General features: G+C 46.7%; 1 protein-coding gene across 1 annotated transcript in view; it reads right to left on the bottom strand.

The window, feature by feature from the left end:
* The window catches only part of LOC147187009 (cadherin-18), a 50,313-nt gene extending 33,455 nt beyond the window's left edge, over nt 1-16,858 (bottom strand). The window contains exons 1-2 of the mRNA XM_086102060.1: nt 16,728-16,858; nt 5,900-6,409 (exon numbers count right to left, since the gene is read on the bottom strand). Of these exons, the coding sequence (XP_085958186.1) occupies nt 5,900-6,142 (243 nt within the window). The 5' untranslated portion in view covers nt 6,143-6,409; nt 16,728-16,858. The remainder of the gene's footprint in view (nt 1-5,899; nt 6,410-16,727) is intronic.
* Between the last annotated feature and the right edge of the window lie 519 nt (nt 16,859-17,377).

Genomic DNA, 17,377 nt, shown 5'->3' with positions numbered 1-17,377 from the left:
GGGCCAAGTATGGTTCTGGGGGAAAAAAAACAAAAACAAAACCTCAGCAAACAGAAAAAAAAAAAAGATCTCCATGTCTTGCACGGGTGGGAGGAAGGGGCTATCAGGTGGGGGCATACATAACATACTTGTACATATTAACACGGTATATTAATAGAACTGCACCCATGTCACTTTTATCAGACCCATTGCATGTACAATCGTTCGAGAAAAAAAAGCTTCAAGCTGTTTCATGCCACTCCCAGTTGAAGTTTACTGTCAAACCAAACAAAGAGAATTACAGCCACATAACTTTCTCTTTTTTTCCGGGGGCGCCGTCGTAAAAGGGGCACAGAGAGAATAGATGAAGAAGTTGTGCGGAGGGATGCTGTTTTACAAGGAGCTCGATGGATGCCATGTTGGCTCTATGTGCTGAGCTGCAAAGGAAGTGAACGAAAAAAAAAAAGAAATCGGGATTGGCACGAGCGTATTAGTCAGCAGAGGAAAAGAAGTAGCGATTTTGACACTTTTTTTTTTTTTATAGGTTAAATATGGTTTGGTTAAATTCACCCAGATGCAAAAAAAGTGTGGGTATAACTTTGAAAATGTTGGGCGCACTTTATTAGCATCGCTCACTGGGCCCGTCACCAAGGAGTGACTGCTGGGAAAGGAGCGAAGCGGTCATTCTGTCAAGAACATTTTTAATCCCCACGAGGTGTCCCGTAATCCCCCACTGACACCTTCCCGGGAGGAGGCTGATGCATTTGGGAAATGACAGCTCCGCCGCGAAGCCGGCGAGCCTCGGTGCCAAGCGGATGAATGATCCAGGAAGACGATTGGGCTAGGCCCCAGAAACAAAAATCTGAACATGATGACATGTCTCAAATCGAGCTGGTTCTCGCAAGTGAAACATTCTTGCACAGAATCTGCCTGGGAAGATGAAATATCTTGACGGGAAAAAGAACGGAGCAGATTTCCTTTCATCTTGTATCGAGTTTAGCTTGTAGCTTGTCGCTAGTCTTGGTTGATTGAATGAGAATGGGTGGGGTGGAGGGGTTGGGGGGGGGGGGGGTGGGCGAGGGGTGCATCGGCCTGCATCTTGTCTTGTGCTCCTTGGCGGAGAACTTCACAGAGGAGGTGACTACGATGTTTTATTCATATGACGTAAAACGTGTTGCTCTGTGACAGAATTAGGCAACTGTCATGTTGCGGCGCGTGCAAAGGAGGCGGGGGGGGGACGCAGCCGCCCGGAAGACAACACAAGAAGAAGCGGGGGCGGCGGGGGGGGGGGGGGAGTACCCCTGTTTGGCTGCGCATATCTAAATGTCAGGAGGAGATGGAGGGGGTGGCGCTTGTTCCTTGTCAAAAAGCTCAGTTGGGCGCCGGTACCAGCCAATCTTTTTCAACCTCTAATTTCGCCAAGCTGCTTTTCATTTCTGTCCCTTTGCATTTAAATGTTCTTAAATGGCTGTTTTTGGACTGCCCACGCTGTCACCAACGTACATTCTTTAAATAGTTTTAGCGATGCTTTTTTTTAAAATAACCCTAATGTACTGTATATACAGTGATCCCTCGCTATTTCGTGGTTCATTTATCGCAGCTTCAGTGCATCAGGATTTTTTCAAACATATTCATATTTAAAAAAAAAAAAAAAAAAAATATATATATATATATATATATAGTTTTTTTTCATATACATGGAGTACAGTACTGTATATGTTGCTCTATGTGACTCGCTGTTGTTTTGTAGCTTTTCGTGGACCGTTTGCGGACTTAAAAAAAATAAATAAATACAATGATGTGTATTGGTCGCTACTTCGCGGATTTTCGTTTATCGCTGGTGGTTTTGGTCCCCATCAACCGCGATAAACGAAGGATTACTGTACAGTACCTCTAATGTAGCACATCGCCGAGCTCGAATGTAGCGGATTGAATTCCTACCCAGCCGAAACGTCCCCTATTTATAGCCTAGACTGCTAATGCGCCGTCGTTACAGCATCTCTGATTTGACTCTCAACGTAATTAGTCCTGGTCCAATTGGGAATCGGTCTCTCCTTTAGCCCGCAGGCGCAACCCTCTCCCGCAATGTCGCGCACCGATGACTCAAGCCGTAAGTCGACAAAACCAAAGCAGCAGCGACGAACCCCCCCCCCCCCCCCCAAAAAAAACAACCCACCAGTTCCTTGACAGAGCTTTCAAAACAAATACGAAGAAGCTACGCTTTGTGCTGAAACGAATCGTTTGCTAATTGAGGGTCCTCCTGCCCCGCTGGCCACTTAAGGAGCGAGCGCATCAGCCTCGGCTCACGTAATTAAAATGTTTTTTTTTTTTCTGCAACACCCACCCCCCCCACCCCCCTCTTTTTATTTGCGCGAACCATCTGGAGGCCTCGCCTATGTAAACACGCGTGTCAAATTGATTCCTTAATAATGTTTGTGCTCCTGACTGCCGCTTTATCCTCGCCCAGGATTAGCAGTTTCTTTTTTCCGCTTCCATTAACTGCACACCACAAACGAGTGTCCCAAAAAATATATATTAATACTGTAAAACAGTATTAACATATGTATACTTTTACTCTCTAAATAACAGCGATTTATTACTTGATTGTATTTGATTCCATTAAATGTTATTTTCTTAATCATCATCTGTATCCTAAGACCACAAATGATGATTTTTCACAACTAATAACCAAAAGTCTCACACGCACCGACACACACATCAGCGGCTTTTCCTCACACACGCGGTTGAGGACGGTTCACGTTTATCAGCTGTCGGCGTCAGATCCTCGGACGTGTCTGCGCTTATCGCCAAGCACGCCCGGGGAGTTGCAATGACGACGCTTCGCTAGAGTGACTCCGTCAAACCGCATTTCGCATGTCAAACTGTCGGCGATATCGATGGGAACTTCCTCGTTGGGGGGGGGGGGTCTTCCGAAAACAACGACAACCTCGAAACAAAGTTGTTGTTGTTTACGGAACTGAAGTTTAGAATCGGAAAGCGCGCGCAAGACGATAAGGAATCTCGTAGCTGAACTGTTGAATCGCCGTTTGAGTCCATTTTGTAAAACGAGGCTAGCTTGCTAGCTGACGTCAACGCTACAAGGCTCAATCCATCTCCCTGTCCAAAGAAAATATCCTTGGCATTAATCCCAGCGACAGGAAAGCCAATTCATTAGCCAGTCCATCAATAATCATGTTAACTAGGTCTGAATATTCACCTCGTCTATTTTTTTTAAACCCAACTTCACATGCTGAAATAAGGAATCATGGTCAGTCTCCTTTGAGACAATGCTAATCATTTAGCCATTTTCTCAATCGCTCTGCCTTTGTGAAACAACACAAAATGGTTTGTTTGTTTGTTTTTTTGTCGGTGCCATTGGAGAAAGTGCTGTCAGAGTGAAAAAGGGAGACAGATTCCATTACTCACACAAAATACAGCCCGCTTCCCTTCTTTTGGGTTGTGCACCATCGACTCTCAGTGGTGCGATTGCAGAGCGTAGGTGTTTTGGGAAGCCGCAGTCTGGATTTAGTCACCGAGCTGCAGACCGCGTAGTGAGTTGCAGAGCGATCCCCCGCCCCCAAAAAATAAAAGTGTCCAGTGCTCTGCTGACTCAGTAACTGCACAACTCCAAAACCTTGCAAGCCTTACATCAGCGAGTGCAATGCAATGCAAAATAAAAAAATACTGGGATGGAGCTCGGACTCCCACCCAAAATCTCTACTCGCTATTTTGTGTCAACGTTAGCAAATGACAATCGATTCTTTTCTCTATTCCAAACTAATGACAACATCCAATTTCCTCACAATGTTAAATAAAAGGAGTGCATTTATTTAGCGCTTTATCCATATACGAACCCATATTTACTTTGTCACAATCAAATTTATCGGCTTGGAGCCGACACGTGGCACGTTGGCACAGGTTTTCCTTTTTAATTTAAAACGACTTACTTTAATTTTCAGGTTCCCTGACCGACGGCAGAAACCAGGATGTCGTTTTTTCTTTGCTCCCATTTTAAATGGCTGACGCTTGTGTTGCCGACACCTCGTCCTAGCTAGCGCTACGGTACCCCATCCGTCAGGCAAGGCACTGATACACTGCCGACCTGGGCTTTATTGACGAACTGCTTAACAATTGAATTGAATGCTTCGCCGGCTAAATGTTTCCCATACACTCGATTCCGAAAATTCTGACTTGGCATTCACTTTCAGGGGCCGATTCGCAGCTCAATACGATGCAGCCAAAAGTCATTTCCTGGATGCGGGCTCTGGCAAGGCACAGAAGGACAAATGTGTTTAAAACTGCAGAATGTTTTTGAGTGTGCAACGTCATTCCAATCTGGGACCGATTAGAAAGACCTGGCTTGAAAACCGATTCTTTTGGCGGCAGAGCACCAGGACAATTTGACCGAGCACATCTCGCAGGCGGCGCCTTTGTACTCAAGACGAGATGCTGACTGAATTTTGTCCGTTTTGGGTGCGTTGGCGCTTCATATGGCGTTTGCAAAAATACGCTTCGACCTTCCTTTGCGGCTTTACCCGACTTTTGAGGCGGAAAGTGATATTTGCAGTTGTTGCCTTTTCCAATGCACATCACCCCCCCCCCCCCCCCCCTGCCCCACTCCCCACTCCACGGGTCCAAAGCATGCCGGAATACAGACATATGTGCCGTCGCTATGCTGTCTCGCTGGCTCCGGCAGCGCAGTTGAGGGGATTAGCCTGCGCCTGAGTGCTTCGAATAATGATCAGCGCAGCGGAGAAACACATTTTCACATTTGGGGAGATAAGGGCGGGCAATCTGCAAAGCAAGAGGACTTAAGCGACTCCCCCGTGGCTCGCGGCGGCGCCGACGCAAGTCACGACCGGTCACGTGGAGAACAACACCCCGCCAGTGTCTTTCGAGCACAGCGAGGGACAACTTTTAAATGACATTGCACAGAACGCAGCCTGCTGGTGTCCTCTGCCGCCGTGCTTCATTTCCCAGCGAGAGATCAAATCGGGCTTGGTTTCCCGCCGACAGCCCGGATTCTAATCACTCAGTTTAAGGATGCTCCACGTGGAGGGCTACTCTGCCTGGCGGAGTGGCGTCCTCATTAATCACACGGAATAAAACATGGCTGACGTTATTCTGCCAGGTGTCCTAATGACAGCACAACAAACACCGAGCACACCCGCATTTCCATATCACAAGACAAGAAGGCGGCGGAACGCTGACGTTGCGAGCGACCTGAGCACAGCATGTGGGCCACCTCCACAAAAACAAAGGTGTCAGCAAATCGGAAGTCTTTTTGCCCAGTAAACCTGCGGAAACATTATCTCACGATGTGCTAGCTGGAACTGATGCAGGAGAGACGTGTTATGATGGACATGATTCCTGCACAAAGACTTGGTGATGGCGAGAACTGAAATATAGACCAGGAAGTGCCGGCAAATGACTCTGCAAGTCAGAACCACGGGGAACAATGCATGCCGACTTCAAGTCGCACACACGAGGCCATTCCATTTGCGTGCAGCATCACAGCTAAATGCGGATTCACCGTGTTTACTTTGAATTCTGAACACATTCTGAAAACATATTCTACAGCTCACTGGGAGCCAGTGTGAAGCCTTTAGGACTGCACTGATGTATTCTGATCTTAGCTGCGGCGCTCTGAATATGAGCTGCAGCTGTTTGATGCTCTTTGGAGGGAGTCCAGTTAGAAGTCAGTGACAATATTCAAGTCTACTCGAGATAAAAGCATGCATCGGGTTTCTCTTGGTTTGATTGGACTATGCGACCCTTCAGAAAGTTTCTGTGACTGAGTTGATATGACTGCTGAAATTGATGTTTCGTCCTCAACTCATGTTTTCTATTTTACACTAATATTTGGAATCATATGAACACAACCAAACATGTCAAATATCGATCCGAGACGTCTCCTTACCTTTCCCACGTACTGCTCCTCTGTCCCCATGTGTTCTTCTAAAACAAAGAATTGGTTCCAGATCCAGCCCCGTTTGGGCCTGTGGTGCACCTCCGTCTCCCCATTGGCCAGCTTGCTCTGGTTCCTGCCGGGATTCCGGGCCAGCACCCTGGCGGGCAGGTGGTGGCTCGCCCCGTGGGCCCTCTGGATGAAGCAGAGGCAGACCAAGACGGGGCAGAGCCCGCCCGTGCCGGGTATCCTCATGGTGGTGTCTCGTAAGATTATCCCAGCGCTCCAAGACCGGAACTTCCTCGCAGCCGCCACCGCTGCCGACCACCCCCAAGGCAAAACTTTAAATCCCAATGAGGAGAAGAGCGGTCCCAGTACATCCAGGAGAGGTCATGGTCCAAAAAATAAAAATAAACGAGGCTCCTTTTTACATTATGGAATTTCCCAACAGAGCCGCTGACGTCAAGGCGCGGACGATTCTATTCGTGGAGGAGGTTAATCCCACATGCCATCATGGATATCCTGTGGAAAAGCGCAGAGCAAACACGGGGTTATTATTCGGGTATCATTCAAAAGCGAATGAACGCTTTCAGGCACCCTGTGACCTGATAACATGAGAAGATTTCCACTGTAGTAACCGCTGTCCCTCAAAGGGTTAAAAAGACCAACCGTGTCTTCAAAGCCTAATTTGAAACCTTACTCCAAGATCAAAACTATAAAATGAAGCTCTATCCTTGTCTTGAAACCCTAATTCAGATCTTTAACTCTCGTATTTACATCATTTAAAAAAAAAAAAAAACTAACAAAATAAATAAATAAAAACCGAACTTGAAATTTTTCATCATGTTCAAAAATGTCATTTGTCACCCTAACCCGGGTTTTAAACACACATTTAAAAGTCGAACCCCATCATCAAACCTTAATCTAAAATCATAAATGTCACTAGGACTCATAAATTGGAAACCCTAATTTGACCGTGTTTGAAAGCAGAACTTTGTTATCCCACCCTAATTTACAACCCTAACCCCCGGATTAAAGTGACGGACAAGAGAGGCTAAACGTCCTCTAATTCCCGCCAATCCCCCAATAAGCACGTGCGCTCCTCCAACAACCCGCTCGCCATCAAAGGGCCGAGGGGGCCGTCTCAGCCCCGGTGCGGCGGTTTGTTGTGAAGACGTTACGGCGCTGAGAAGGTCGCGGCGGGCGCATGCTAACGGACACCTCGCACCCGAGGTCGGCGTCATTCATCAAATGCTTCCCTGACTCAACTTTATTCAAAGGTAGCCGCCATGGCTTTTGATTCCCGAAGTGTGCATTCGAGAAGAAGAGAGTAGGGAGTTGAGCAGATCATCAAAAGTTAGGCGCCAGCTTGTTGAAGGCCCGAGACATTTTGAAGGATTGTTCTCCTTTTCATGTTTTCGCAGCCCCTTAATCTTAGGAGGGTCCCCGAGGGACAGAAGGCTGCAGCTAATCCCTGAGGCGGGGTACACCCTGGACCCGTCGCGAGTCACAGACGCTTTCGCTACAAGCAAGCCTTTCATCTTCAGTGTACTCGACGTGCCTTTGCAAACTAAGACGATTATTTGCAGTCTTGTTTCAGTTCAGAAGCAATTGCAGTACATGACACTTATTTTTCAAACATTGTTTGAAACCCTAATTTGAAACCTTAACCCGAGTTTGAAACTCTCGCCAAGGTTCAAACCTCCAAAATGAAACACTAAGCGAAGCTTCACACTGAAATTGAAACGCCCAACCACCTGAAGAACACTAATTTTAAAACCCTTGTTTGAACACCTAATTCTAGGCCCTTAGCCAAAATTTGAAATCCTAACCCAGGCTAAAAATGTAAATGGAAACCTCTAAATTGTGTTTCAAACTCCAATTTGAAACTTCAACGCTTAAATGAAATGCTAACTCGAAACCACAGCTCTGGTCTTAAACGCTAATTTGGAACCCTAATCCTTGTTGGAAATCCAATTTTGAATCCCTGTGAATGTAGTTTTGGTCTGCCATTTTGCGTGACTCAATTATTCTTTTCACGACATATATATATATTTTTTACATTTTTGGGGCAGCTCCCCCGAGATGTAAAGTTTTAAACCGCCTCCAACTAAGTCTTAGTTGCTGATTTGTGTGTGTTGCCGTCCAGAAAAAAAAAATCGATTCTATTATTCCATTGTATTGTATAATCTCCAAAAGGCTCCAGTTCGCCTTAGACAGCTTCCAGCCTCGCTGCATCGTGTGCCTTGTTAAGTTAGCGCCCGTGTGACGTTCGCTCAATTAATTACAGTGCGGTTTTATTCCAAACTTTATTTATTTTATTCAAAAAAAAGTAACACGGGGAATTCTACGCTTTTGATTTGTTGCGAATTGAATGCCGGAGGTTCTGAAGTCAGAAGACAAAAAATAAATAAAATGGATGTCGGCAAATAATTCTGCTGACAAGCTCCACTCTACAAGTGTGACTGTCATCCAGACACAAAGTGAAAAGAAACCTTTCTTTTTTCAGTCTGGTAAAAAAACAATATATATATACAGTATATATATAAAAATAATAATAAAAATAGTCTGTGCAAAGTGCTTATTAAATTCGGTGGCACAATGGCAGAAATGTAAAAAAAAAAAAAAGGCTATGTGACTGCTGGAAACACTGGAAAAAACAAGGCGGGAAAGGGGACTGTGAATGCACCACACCTGCTCGATTGCGCAGTGACATCATCAAACGGCGACGCGACTTCGCACAGACTGACCGAAAGTTTCTTCGATTATGAAGGCAAAGCGAAACCCAAATTACAAAAGACCACATGACTGAAGTTTTACGAATTGATGGCGATTCCGAATATCTTTATTTCAAGAATATTTCTTCAATTTCAACGGGGATTTGTGTACCGTATATTCGTTTTGTCACGGCAGACGAAATTTGACTGCTGCCGCCGCATCATTTGTTGACTGCCGCGACAGCGATAATGGCTGAATTATTCCCATCGCGTTCATAAATAATTCATACGCGTTGATTAGATTTTCTTTTTGTCGAGACGGCGCGGCTAATCCCGCACGACACTTGTTTGCGGCGCTAAAGAACCGCTTGTCGACGGACGATTTCCCCGCCGACAGCTGCGGCCCGACGGAAGGCGCATCGTGTCGGGGATAAACGCTTGACGACAACACGTGTAATCTGCATCCAGATTGTCATGTGCAGAAAGGTAGAGCAACACCCAAATCCTGATTTTTAAGAATTGATTTTACTTTTTTGCCGGCTAATCGCTAGTCGCGCTTCCACTGGAATGTGCTACAGCGATTGAGTCAGCATGCGTGGGGTAAACTACGACCATCTTATTCCAATTATTGTTCGTGTCGGAATAGCAGCGATGACATCACGTGACCCGTTTGTGTGAATCAAACCCCCTCGGCAAAACCCGAGGTCAGTAAAGTTAGTTGTGGAACAGAACAAATGGGAGCAGAGGTCAAAAACTTGTTTTCACAGTCGGAATCCGAGTTGGAACATCAACAACGCGGTTTTGCTATTTTGGGGCTTGTCGAAGTGCACCTGCGGAGAGCGCGCGTCTCCTCGCTCCGCGGCAACCTTCGGCAGTCGATACACACGAGATGAGATCAAGACGACGCGTTCAATATTTTAACTTTACAATAACAACTTGTGTATTTGTGCCTCGGAGAATCCCCGAAGGCGTCATCTTTTATGCCCGCCGGCCGTGCAAACCGGAATTTATTCGTTTTTATTGTTTGTTTTGCCCAGTCCAAATCGTGGCGGCGTCCACCGTCACTGTCAGACGCCCCCCTCCACAAAAAAATGTGTTTCTGGTCTGTCTACCTTCTGTTTTATTCATGCAAACAGGAATTTAAAATCAAGCGCTCATGTAAACAACCTGCCTAAACCTGAGCTAAGGGCTTCGGCTAACAGTCCTTTGCACGTCGGCCGGCAGCCTCTGAGGGCGCCGCGGGATTCCCGACCACCTGCGAAAGAGAATAAAAGACCGAGAGATGTCTGTAAGACGGAGAGATGTTCGGTCCCGCTTGGAAGCTGGTGGTGGTGGGGGGGGGGGGGGGGGCATGCCTCCCGTCGTTGCCGCTAACGGCTAATGCTCGACCGCACGCCGCGCCACCCGCTGATGCCAAACAACAAGCAACCCACGGCCAGCCGAACATGTCAGCGAGCGAGAGGGGCCACCGCAGCGAAGAGAGACGCGCTCAAGTGTTGGCGGTAGATGAACGGTCGAGACACTTAAAAGCCCCCCCCGCAGGTGGGCGATCCCACTCGAAGAATCGAACGTAGTCCCGGCACACTCCCGGACTGGGAGTGTATTTCCAACAGCGCGTTTGAACCAGAAAATGACTACATAAATACTCCAAGATGAATCCAACGATATATTTCTGGCAACTTGGGCACGCCTACCCAAAAGTCGGACGGATGAAAATGTCGCCCTTCGCCAGCGCGCGCCTTGTTCGAATCATCGTCTTATCCTCGATGACTGGCTTAGTTGTCGTTTTTTTTTGTTGTTGTGATGTTTATCTGCATTTAATAGTTTTTTTAACGACGTCTGAAAAAATAAATAAAATGGAAAAAAAAATGCTGGATTTGTTCGAGGCTCTGTTCCAGTCTGACAAGGAGCAGCGGGGTTTTTTTAAACACAGATTGGCGCCAAAGCTAATGAGCTCGTATGACTCCCACCCGGGGAGTGACGAGGTGTGGCGTGTCACTTGTTGCCGCCAAAATCAACGGCCGCACGACCCCCCCCCCCCCAAAAAAATGCCATCTGTTCACTCTGCCCGTCACTGAGCTCTTGAAACTGACAAACTGTTTGAAAATCTCTTTCGGAAATACTCATCGACCACCACCTAAAACCCTACTTTGCAAACCCAACCGTGGCCTGAAACGGCTCATTTTAGATCCGAACGTGAAATCCTAATCCTGGTTTGAAACCCTTATTTTAAAATCCCAGATCCTAATTTGAAGTCTGTGTCTCGGCCTAATTTGAAACCTTAACATTGGTATCGTTCAATAATTTGGGAACCCTAATTTTAACTCCCTACCCCGGAGTTACCCGGTTTAAAAGTGTCATTTTCATTTTATTCGATCCCAACATTTAAAACCGCTTCCCTTATCTTGAAACCCTAAACTTGGCTTCAAATAGTGACATGAAACCCTAATTTCACGCTTTACGCTTTCAAATTTTGAACGTGATGCCACACGAGTCTGAATTTGACTTGGTGCCCTACTTTCAGGGCTCCGATGACATGAGGGAATTAAAAGTGTTTCAGAGTTTCGGCTGAATACAAAATGCAAAATGAGCGAGCATGAAGTGCCAGATCAACTTTGTGCAAGTTGTCAACGAGTCTCATTTGCGAGCAAAGAAATGCAAACCCTATCTGCGCTCGCTGATGAGCATTTTTTTTTTTTTTTACTCTCGCTTTCTTTTTTGGTGTGCACACAAGTTATTTAAATGTGTGTGTGTGTGTGGTGGGGGGGGGGGGGGGGGGGTTAGGGGGGTGACCCAGTTGCCAACTTAGAAAACGCATCCGCTCGCTCTCGGGAGGTTGCGGCACAACAAACCTTCGGGAGCCAAATGTCACAGCTGCCTCCGTTTTGCATCTTCGCTAATTGCAAAGGGAAACAACAAATTGTTGCACACCAAACTCGAGTAAGAAAACCTAAACTTGCTTCGAAACCCTACTTGGAACTTTAACCCTGCCTGGAAATTCCATTTTAAAACCTTAACCCATTTATGACTGATTGAAACTCTAATTTAAAACTCAACCCCTGACTTCAAACCTTAACTTGAAACCTATTTGAATTGATATGCAATTTGAAACCCTATCCCTGTCTAAAGACCCTTTTTTTGAATAGAAACCCAACTTTCTAACCCTACCTTCAGGTAGAAAAAATATATACTTCAGAACCATAACACTCTCATTTCAAACCTTGCCTTGAAACCCTGACAATGTCTAAAAACCCTGACTGGGGCTTCAAAACCTAACTTGAAACTTGAGGTCTCATTTGAAACCCTAACTTAGCCTGAGGCCATTATTTGAAGGCCTGACCTTAGCCTCAAACCATCATTTGAAAACCCCGGTCTTATCATGAAAACCCTCATTTGAAACCTTACTCTCCAAGTCTGCATGAAGTACTTGAACATCAAACTATCCAACAAGCGCGAAATGGAAATATTTCAACATAACGGCTATTTTCCTCCACGTTCGCTATTGCCTTGCCGACGTTAACCCTTGACGAGCCCATTTTTTTCCGAGCACTCGCGGGGTTTGAGCGATCCCGCGCCAAAGCGGCACAAAGAGCAGAGGAGACGCGACTGCGACCATCCCGAATGGAAATGTATTCATTTTGCTCACGGCGTCGTGACACCTCAGCCATCATGCGGGCTTTAGCACATGCGGGCGCAGTCTGGACGAGCAGGTGGGCTTCGCAAAGAGGGAGGCGGGGCCGCGGCGGCCGGCTCTTTTTTTGCATTAGCATTTCACAGCCGGAGAAGTCGCCACCGGGTACATTCATTTGCGAGAGTGCAAATTGGAGGGGCTTCATACTCCACTCTTAGGGTGAGTGCGTGTGCACAGTAGGGTGTGCATTTATGTTTTCCAAGCCACTTCATTCGCGCAGTCTAATTGCAACGTCAATTCACCAGAACGTCCAAAAAAATCCTAATGTGGGAAAGGGCTCGTGTTTGGTAGGGTTTCAAGACACAGCGTTTCAACATTGGATTAGGGTTCCAAATTAGGGGTAGGGTTTCAAACCTGGCGACGGTTTTGAGCATGAGCAAATGAGCAATCTCAGTTTTTTTTTTTTTTTTGTTCTTCTTCCACAAATAGACTCCACTGGCACCCGCTGAGCAGCGTCGCAGAATCAGCACCATTGAAAATGCATGAGTAGATTTTTTTTTTTTTTAAATAAATGATCATTTCCTTCCTCAAGTAATTTGTTGATAATTTTCCGCCTTTGCCGCGTGGGGGACGACACCACCAAATCATCCAATTTAGTCCTGCTTTTAACGAGGAAATTAAAGGTGTAAATCACGAAAATCAGGAGTTTATGTAATCGTCCTCCAGTAGTGGAGGAGTTGGTGAAGCTGACAAAACCTGCACGCGCACACACACTCTCTCACGCACACACACACTCGCCGTCCTGACACGTTTTCATGCCCCAGAATGCCGAGCAGCAATGTGCTGCGATTACATAATGTCGGCGGATCCTTTAAGAGCCATTTAAAAAGCCGGCAAACGCAATGAGTAGGAGAGACCCTCCCCCCCCCCCAAAAATTAATAATAAATACAAGACTCACCTAATAGCACATCAAATATTCATGCGGCACGCTGGGCCATGACTCACTATGCATGTTTGGAAAAGTCACACTTCAAACTTTAAAAAAAATAAAAAAATAAAAAAGTGTGGGGCAACAATGCAGAGAGAAATGGAGACGAGCTTCTCATCAGCGTTGCTCTGGAGGCGAGAATCAACGCCAGCGTAGTTACGCTTTGTTTACCCTCTCAAGGCGCCCGTCATGCAACATTTCCGTGATAATAAGAATCCCACGTTAAAATGGACCCGTCATAATTTATATTATGCTTTCATGATGTCAAGGTGCGAGAGTGACACACCGGCAGTTCTAAGACCCGCCCCCCTTCCACCCTCCCCGAAATCGAGCGCCGTGATTGGCCAATGTGTGACAAGGCGTTGGTTCTCGTCAATTCGCTCGCAACTCTCGCGTACAATGACGAGGAAGAAGTGAGAAATTCCGACTGCCATTTTGCTTTGACGTGACCGAGATCCCAACTGACGAGAAAAAAATAAATAAATCCCTGCATCGTTTATATCGCATTCGAAGGGTAGAGATTATTCAACTTGTCGCATTGGGGGATTTGCCAGATTGCACCGGTGACACCGCTGATCAACACCCGCCTCACTTTTCTGAGCGGCCCCGACGACTCGCCCCCTAAAATGAATAAGCGGTACTGAAATAAGATTGCGGCTGAATGCGCCCGAGGTGCGATCCGTCTCGTCAATGAGCCGTTCGACGTATTGGCGGAGAAGCTTTCTTCTTCTCCGGGCCTCATAGAGAACTTAATGGCAGTCTCTTTTTTTTTTTTTTTTTTGTCAAGATGACGGCCAGAGTTGCACGTCTGCATCACGCAAGCACACCTGGACGCGTGTACGCATCACATTCGAACTGGGCACTTCCCTTCTGATCGTTTCGAAGTGGCGATTCCCTGAGCGTGAACCCCACAAATGAAATTCCAAGAGATGAAGAAGAAAAAAAAAAAAAAGAATTCTGAGACATTCCTGCAATGCCTGGAAATCCCCAGACGGCGTGCTAACATGCCCCACCCCCACCCCACCCCTCCCTTGATTGAAGACATGAAAGCCATCTACTTGGACAAGCGCTGTGATGTTTCCATTGATGCCTTCATAGTTTTTTACGCCATGATTCAAACCTTCTGATCTCATTGAGGGGAAAATGGGAACTGATAACAGCTGCATGCTTTGAATTTCAGATTTTTCAATTTTAGGCATCACTCATCCGGCATCTGCTTTTTAAAAAACAAGGCAAAGATTCTCCGTCATTTTTAGATGACGACACAGGCTAAATTTGAACTCCGGCCTTTGGTTGCCCCGAAATTTTACATTTTGGCGTCGAAGCAAAGCTAACAGGATGAAGCATTGCCGCGCCACAAGCGTAGCATTTCACCTCCCACACGGCGCGCCGCGCGCTCTGCCGGTGTCGCCGGCGACGTGTGAACGCGCCTTCGCTCTCAAAGTCCTTCCTCTGCCCGGCCCTCTGTCACCGTTAAGACTAACAGGGCCCTAATTAGCTCGCTGGCCTTTGCCAGACAAGGGAACCTTCGCGGGTGATTATATCAGCACAGTGTCTCCCCCCTCCCCCCGCCACCCATCTCAACGAGCAGGCGGGACATCATCAGAGCAGTGAATCCGAGTCAAAAGGCTGACAATGCGTGCGGCAAAGACCGCCCTCAAAGAGCGTCAGGTGTGCTTGTGTCAAAGCGAGAGCTCTTCTTCAGATCTATTGTGGCAATAGAATGGCAGATAATGATGAGAAATCATTTGGGGGGGGGGGGCAATGGGGGGGCACCTGCTGATTGACATCTTAGCAAGTTGAAGATATTGTGCAAGTATGCCCTCTATTGGTAGTGAGCGGGATATTGCTACCACCTTTGGCCCGACAGGGTGTCCAAATAAATGAGTTGAAGTGAATGGAGGAGCTCCATTAAGTTTTTTGGCCGTCATCTTGCGACATATTAAGGCAATAATAAACATTTTGCGACGGGACGACAATTACGCGCCGATTTTCGCTATTTGGGGATATTTTCGGGTGATGACGTTGGTTTCTGTATGCGCGCTATAGCAAATTGTCAAACATTTCTGGACATCTGGCGGTCTTAAAAGTCGAGAAAATGAGAGCCAGTGGAAAATTCTGCCAAGTTAATTCTGATCCGACTGCACGACTTTGCATGGAAGTTTCCAACTTGATTTCTTATCGCCAAACATGCTCAAATTTCCCAAATAATCCACACATCGGTCTCTGCGATGATGAGGAAGAAGCAGAAGGTCGAAAATCTGTTGAATGAAGGAACATTTTGGTACATTGCACAACTAAGAAAACAAAATTAGCAGTGACGCTAATGCTAGCTAACACGGTAGCCCGATTTGTGCACAAGGTAGCGATGCAAATGTTTCTGACCATGACATCCGACCACTTCCCAACCTCCATTTTGACTCGAAACCGCAGATTCACCAAATTTGCCAACTTTAAGGCCAAAACACCAAACACTTCCATTTTTTTTTTAATGCGACCGTTTCAAATACGTTCCCTGTCGACGTGATTGTTTTTGTTGAGAGACGTTTCTTCAAATGGTATGTTTCTCATCTATAAAATGACAAATGTTCCCATAATTTCTGGTGCAATGGGCCTACAATCACGCATGATTCCGTGTTCCCATGACAATAGTAAACATAGCCTACATAATACTTTTTCGGTAAGTGATACCTCGGTAATTTTGTCAATCCTCTTGCTGTCTTGATATTTTTTTTTCCCCCTTTCATTTTAATCTGGTTTTCAAACCGTTATTTCTTTGCCTCGTGGTGTGAATGGAAGCCCTCTACGAATAAGCCCCCCTCCCTTTTCTTGGCAAAGGCAGAATTGGGCGATCTCCTGAACTGATGCAAGTGTACCAAATCAAGTGTCCAGTGCGCGTGCGCATGACCGTCCACATTTCGCCAAAGTCGTTAACTCCTCTGCGCGCTGCGCTGAGACGCACACAACCAAGAGGAAGCTAATCAACGTGAAATTAACGGCGGTTGAGCGCGCGCGCGCGCACACACACACACACACACACACACACACACACACACACACACACACACACACACACACACCGAGGCGTGCTCTCCTTTGCAGTGTCGGCTGCAGCATTCATTCACTCACTCACTCACTCTTTTTCTTCTTGGGTTCCATGCAGCAATTACGAGTCAATTTTAGGTACGTGGCGTGGGACGTCCTCCAACTCCCGGCGTGCACGCGCAAAAGCAACCAAGCGGTCACCCAACCAGCGCACCTCCATTCGCTGCGTTTCGGACATACGAGCGCGCGCGCGCAGAGGATGAAGAAGGGGAGCGCGTTTGCCTTCCTCTTCATGGTGAGGTAGGAAAAGAGCGCACTGTCCTCCTTCCTCATCCTCATCTTCATCCTCAAGTTGTCCCCTCGTCACATCTTCCGTTTCATTCCCACGCATGCATTAAAACTTGCAGCTTTTAAATGTTGAAGAGCCCGGGAAATAATAAAGATCAATATTTTCTCACCTGGCCGAGCTCCCGCCTAAAAAGACACAAAATGCCCCCCCGGGGTTTTGCCCATCACTTTCATGTTGGTGGTGGTCCTACGCCTGCGTGCGCGCTCGCTTCCCCCGCGTGTGTGCGCGCGGACGGCGGCTGCGGGACGAGCGAGTCCAACCGGAGGCTTCCCCGGCTCCTCATTGGCTGCCTTCCGCGTCAATCGGCGTTAAAGCCCCGCCTTCCTCTCTCTTTTTATCTCTCTCTCACTTCTCTGTCTCACCTCCTCCTCTTCGCCCCCCCCCCCCTTACCTCTCCCGTTATCTCGTCCATCTCCTGGTCGCTTTCTGTGTTAACACATGATTACATAAGATAGTCATCAGGAAGCGATATGTTATCCCAACTCTAATTTTCCGCACGCACTCACACAAAACCCCATTTCAGCGTTCCGACTTTTAGGGGAAATGCTCTGAAATGAACTTTTTTACGTCAAGGATCACCTCAAAAAATTGCTTTGCTCTCAAAGTTACCACCGTTATGCCCGCCATTAAAATACACTCGTGTCGTGTGTTCAAGTGTTCATCCAAAATGAAAATGAAAAAGATATGAAGACCACGGTTTTCGAACGTCTCGGTTCCCGACCAATTCGGTTTTCTCGACCAAATATTTCGAGTTTTTTA

The sequence above is a fragment of the Hippocampus guttulatus genome, chromosome 21 (assembly GCF_054856545.1).
Source record: "Hippocampus guttulatus isolate MCC_2025c chromosome 21, RoL_Hgut_1.0, whole genome shotgun sequence".
Lineage (NCBI taxonomy): Eukaryota > Metazoa > Chordata > Actinopteri > Syngnathiformes > Syngnathidae > Hippocampus > Hippocampus guttulatus.
This window is presented reverse-complemented; position numbering and strand designations above follow the sequence as displayed.